The sequence below is a fragment of the Myotis davidii genome, unplaced genomic scaffold (assembly GCF_000327345.1).
Source record: "Myotis davidii unplaced genomic scaffold, ASM32734v1 scaffold3450, whole genome shotgun sequence".
Classification (NCBI taxonomy): Eukaryota; Metazoa; Chordata; class Mammalia; order Chiroptera; family Vespertilionidae; genus Myotis; species Myotis davidii.
The window spans coordinates 29,696-32,949 of NW_006281735.1; the positions used below are offsets into that span (position 1 = coordinate 29,696).

The 3,254-nt window shown below is 33.2% G+C and overlaps 1 protein-coding gene across 1 annotated transcript in view; it reads left to right on the plus strand.

The window, feature by feature from the left end:
- LOC102755872 (helicase-like transcription factor) overlaps positions 1 to 3,254 on the plus strand; it is a 28,802-nt gene that overhangs the window by 7,022 nt on the left and 18,526 nt on the right. Inside the window, exon 6 of the mRNA XM_006752575.2 lies at positions 2,571 to 2,666. Within this exon, the coding sequence (XP_006752638.1) occupies positions 2,571 to 2,666 (96 nt within the window). The remainder of the gene's footprint in view (positions 1 to 2,570; positions 2,667 to 3,254) is intronic.

Here is a 3,254-nt window from a genome sequence, read left to right on the forward strand (position 1 = left end):
ATAACCTGCCCATTGACCCTGCCTCGAGTGTGACAGGGGGCGGTGCCCCAACCCCCCAATCGGCCCTACCCTGAGCGTGACTGAGGCTGGCATTACAACCTCCTGATCCGCCCTGCTCTGTGCATGACAGGGGTGGTGCCCCAACTCCCCAATCGGCCCTGCTCTGAGCCCGACCAGGGGCTGCACCTAGGGATTGGGCCTGCCCTCTGCCACCCGGGAGCAGGCCTAAGCCAGCAGGTCGTTATCTCCTTAGGGGTCCCAGACTGCGAGAGGGCACAGACCGGGCTGAGGGACCCCCCATCCCCCCCGCCGAGTGCACAAATTTTTGTGCACCGGGCTTCTAGTATATTAATGCCAGTTTGGGATGATGTTTCACCTCCAGTGTAGAACACAGTTTTTTCCTATGATTTTCAGTTAAAATAATGGTAAGCTTTTTGTTTTTGTACTCTTAAGATACAATTAAAATAATTAGTGTAATGATATTAATATGTTTTTCTCAAAATTTTTTAAAAGGAAAGACAACAGTGTTATGTAAAATTATTTGTAGTATATCAGAAATGTGATATGCAGAGTACTTAAATGTATATTTATGATTCCTTACATCAGCAGTTTTTATATTTTTGGTCTCAGTGACACTTTATACTAAAAAATTCTTGAGTGGCCCAAAGAGCTTTTGTTTTTGTGGGTTATGTCTATTATTATATCTATAAATATTTATACTATTAATTTTAATTTATACTATTAAATTTTTTAAAATTATTAACTGAAAAATAACAGTTAACAAACTTGTTAACATGAATAGCATATTTTTTTAATGAAAAGTATTCAAAACAAAAGCAATTTTGATAAGAAAACTCACATTTAATTTTGCAAATCATTTTAATGTCTGGGCTAATAGATGACATCTGAATCTGGTTTATCATTCAGTCCATTGTGATATATGTTTTGGTTAAAATGTGTAAAGAAACTTAATCCTTACATAGATTTGTAGTTGGAAAGAGAGCAGTGTTTTAATAGCCTTTTCAGGTAAATATAGTCTTCTTTGATACAATGAAAAAATCAAGCAAGTATTAGTTCATTACATATTGTAGTTATAATGTGGAACTTAAAAGTCATATCAGTGAACTTTTTATACTCTATTAAAATCCATTGGGGTAGCTTACATATTGAATGCATATTTTACCCATGCATGATTTTATAACATCAGGCATTTTATAAAATCATTCACTGAGTTATACAGATCTGCCAAATGTCAATGCATTTCATTATATTATATCAACAATTTCAATTCATTGGTAATACTGCTGATCTTATTAGGCATTTGCATTTTGGAAAGCTTCTATTCCCATAGTATCGGATACGAGTTTTCTAACATTCTGATTTTTTCCTGAAAGTTGAAGTTTTATCATTAACAACAGATGCTATCAATTGTTTCCCTAGAGGACGATAGACTCACTTTGTTCATTTTTCAAGTAAATGTCTGCCACTTTGTCATGAATAACTAGCTGTTGGTTATTCTTTTATGTAAAATTAGTGATGCATAAAAAAGTGATGATGTGAGATGATGCATCGTGGTTAATCTCAGTGATTTTTCCCTTAGATAGCCCTCATATTTTGGTATCAAAAGAAGTATTTTATGTGTACTTCCCATATTGTTATACAGGATATTTTAAAGATATGTACTTAGGAGGCAACATTTAATAAAATTAATGTGTACTGCTTCATTAAGAACATTTTTAACATTCTTAAAGTGAAACTGGCATTTACTTTTTCTTATTATGAGTGGCAGTTAATATAATAACCACTATTAGAAAGTAGTGTCACCTGTTTTGTTTTATGCTAAGGCACTAGCAATTTTGCCCACCATTGCTTTTTGAGGCATTCTTACAGATGTTAACACAAATAAGGTCTTAGAAGTATTATGAAAATAGTTTTGATTGCACATAACTCTTGAAAGGATCCTGGCGTCCTCTAGGGCCTGTGTGCATCACACTTTGAAAATTGCTACCTTACACTGCCTTGAAATTCCCAGATTTGTTTCTGTGTTGCTAATTATAAATTCAGTTATGGCAAAAATCAAAAATTGCATGTTTTTATTTAAAAAAAACTTACAAGATATATCATGTTCTTTATAGCTTTTAAGTGCTGGAATTATATTTAAATGAAATTTAATAAAATGATTACCTTATGTGTATAATGGAATGACTAATAATTTCAAATTAGCTTGGAATTATATAGCAAGCAAAAGTAGTTTCATGATAAAGTTATTAGTTTAGGGTTAAATGTAAACTCCTAGAACAGCAGTCATTTAATAAAACCACATTTCTCAGAATTGTTTATAGAATTTTATGAGTAAATAATTTAATAATTTCTAACAATGCACTTTGGGAAAGTATTTCTTAATGACACTTTTAATTAATATGTATATTATCTAATATAATAATCAGTACACTTCTGTGGCTTTGAATGGTGTTTGATATTTAATTAATTGATTTTAAATTGGTTTTGGAATGTTCTCTCATCAACTGGATTTTAGAATCTGACCATTTGTCTTTTTGAAACATTTTAAGGGCAAAACTCTTACAGCCATTGCAGTAATTCTTACCAACTTCCATGATGGTAAACCTCTTCCTGTTGAAAGAATTAAAAAAAATCAACTGAAGAAGGTAAAGTATTAGTGAATGTTTGTGTTTTTTTCCTCTGAAGTCATTGGTTTAGTTTTAAACCTTTTAATTTTGTCATTAAAAGATAATTGCCAAAAATTTGATAATATGCATTGTTTTCAGAGACATCAGGACTCTCTCATTTGTTTCTGATAAGAGTGAACATCAGTGCCACATTCTTGAGGGCATTTTGGTAATTTGTATCAAGAGCCTTGAAAATGTTTATAATTTTCCACTCAATAATGTCTTTTTAAAGAAAGTACCTAAAGAAGTTATCAGAAATATATTTTTCCCAAAGATAAAAGTACAAGTTTATTTCCCCCAGCATTATTTTAAACACAAAGAAGAAACACCTTAGAGAAACCAAGATGGCAGCAAAGGTAAACACCAGAAATTGCTGCCTTGCACAACCACTTCAAAAATACAACGAAAAGATAAAACGGACATCATCGGAAACCAAGATGGCGGCATAGGTTAACGCCGGAGATTGCTGCCTCGAAAAACCAATTCAAATTACACCTAAAAGACGGAACGGACATCATCCAGAACCACAGGAAGGCTGGCTGAGTGGAAATTCTACAACTAGGAGGA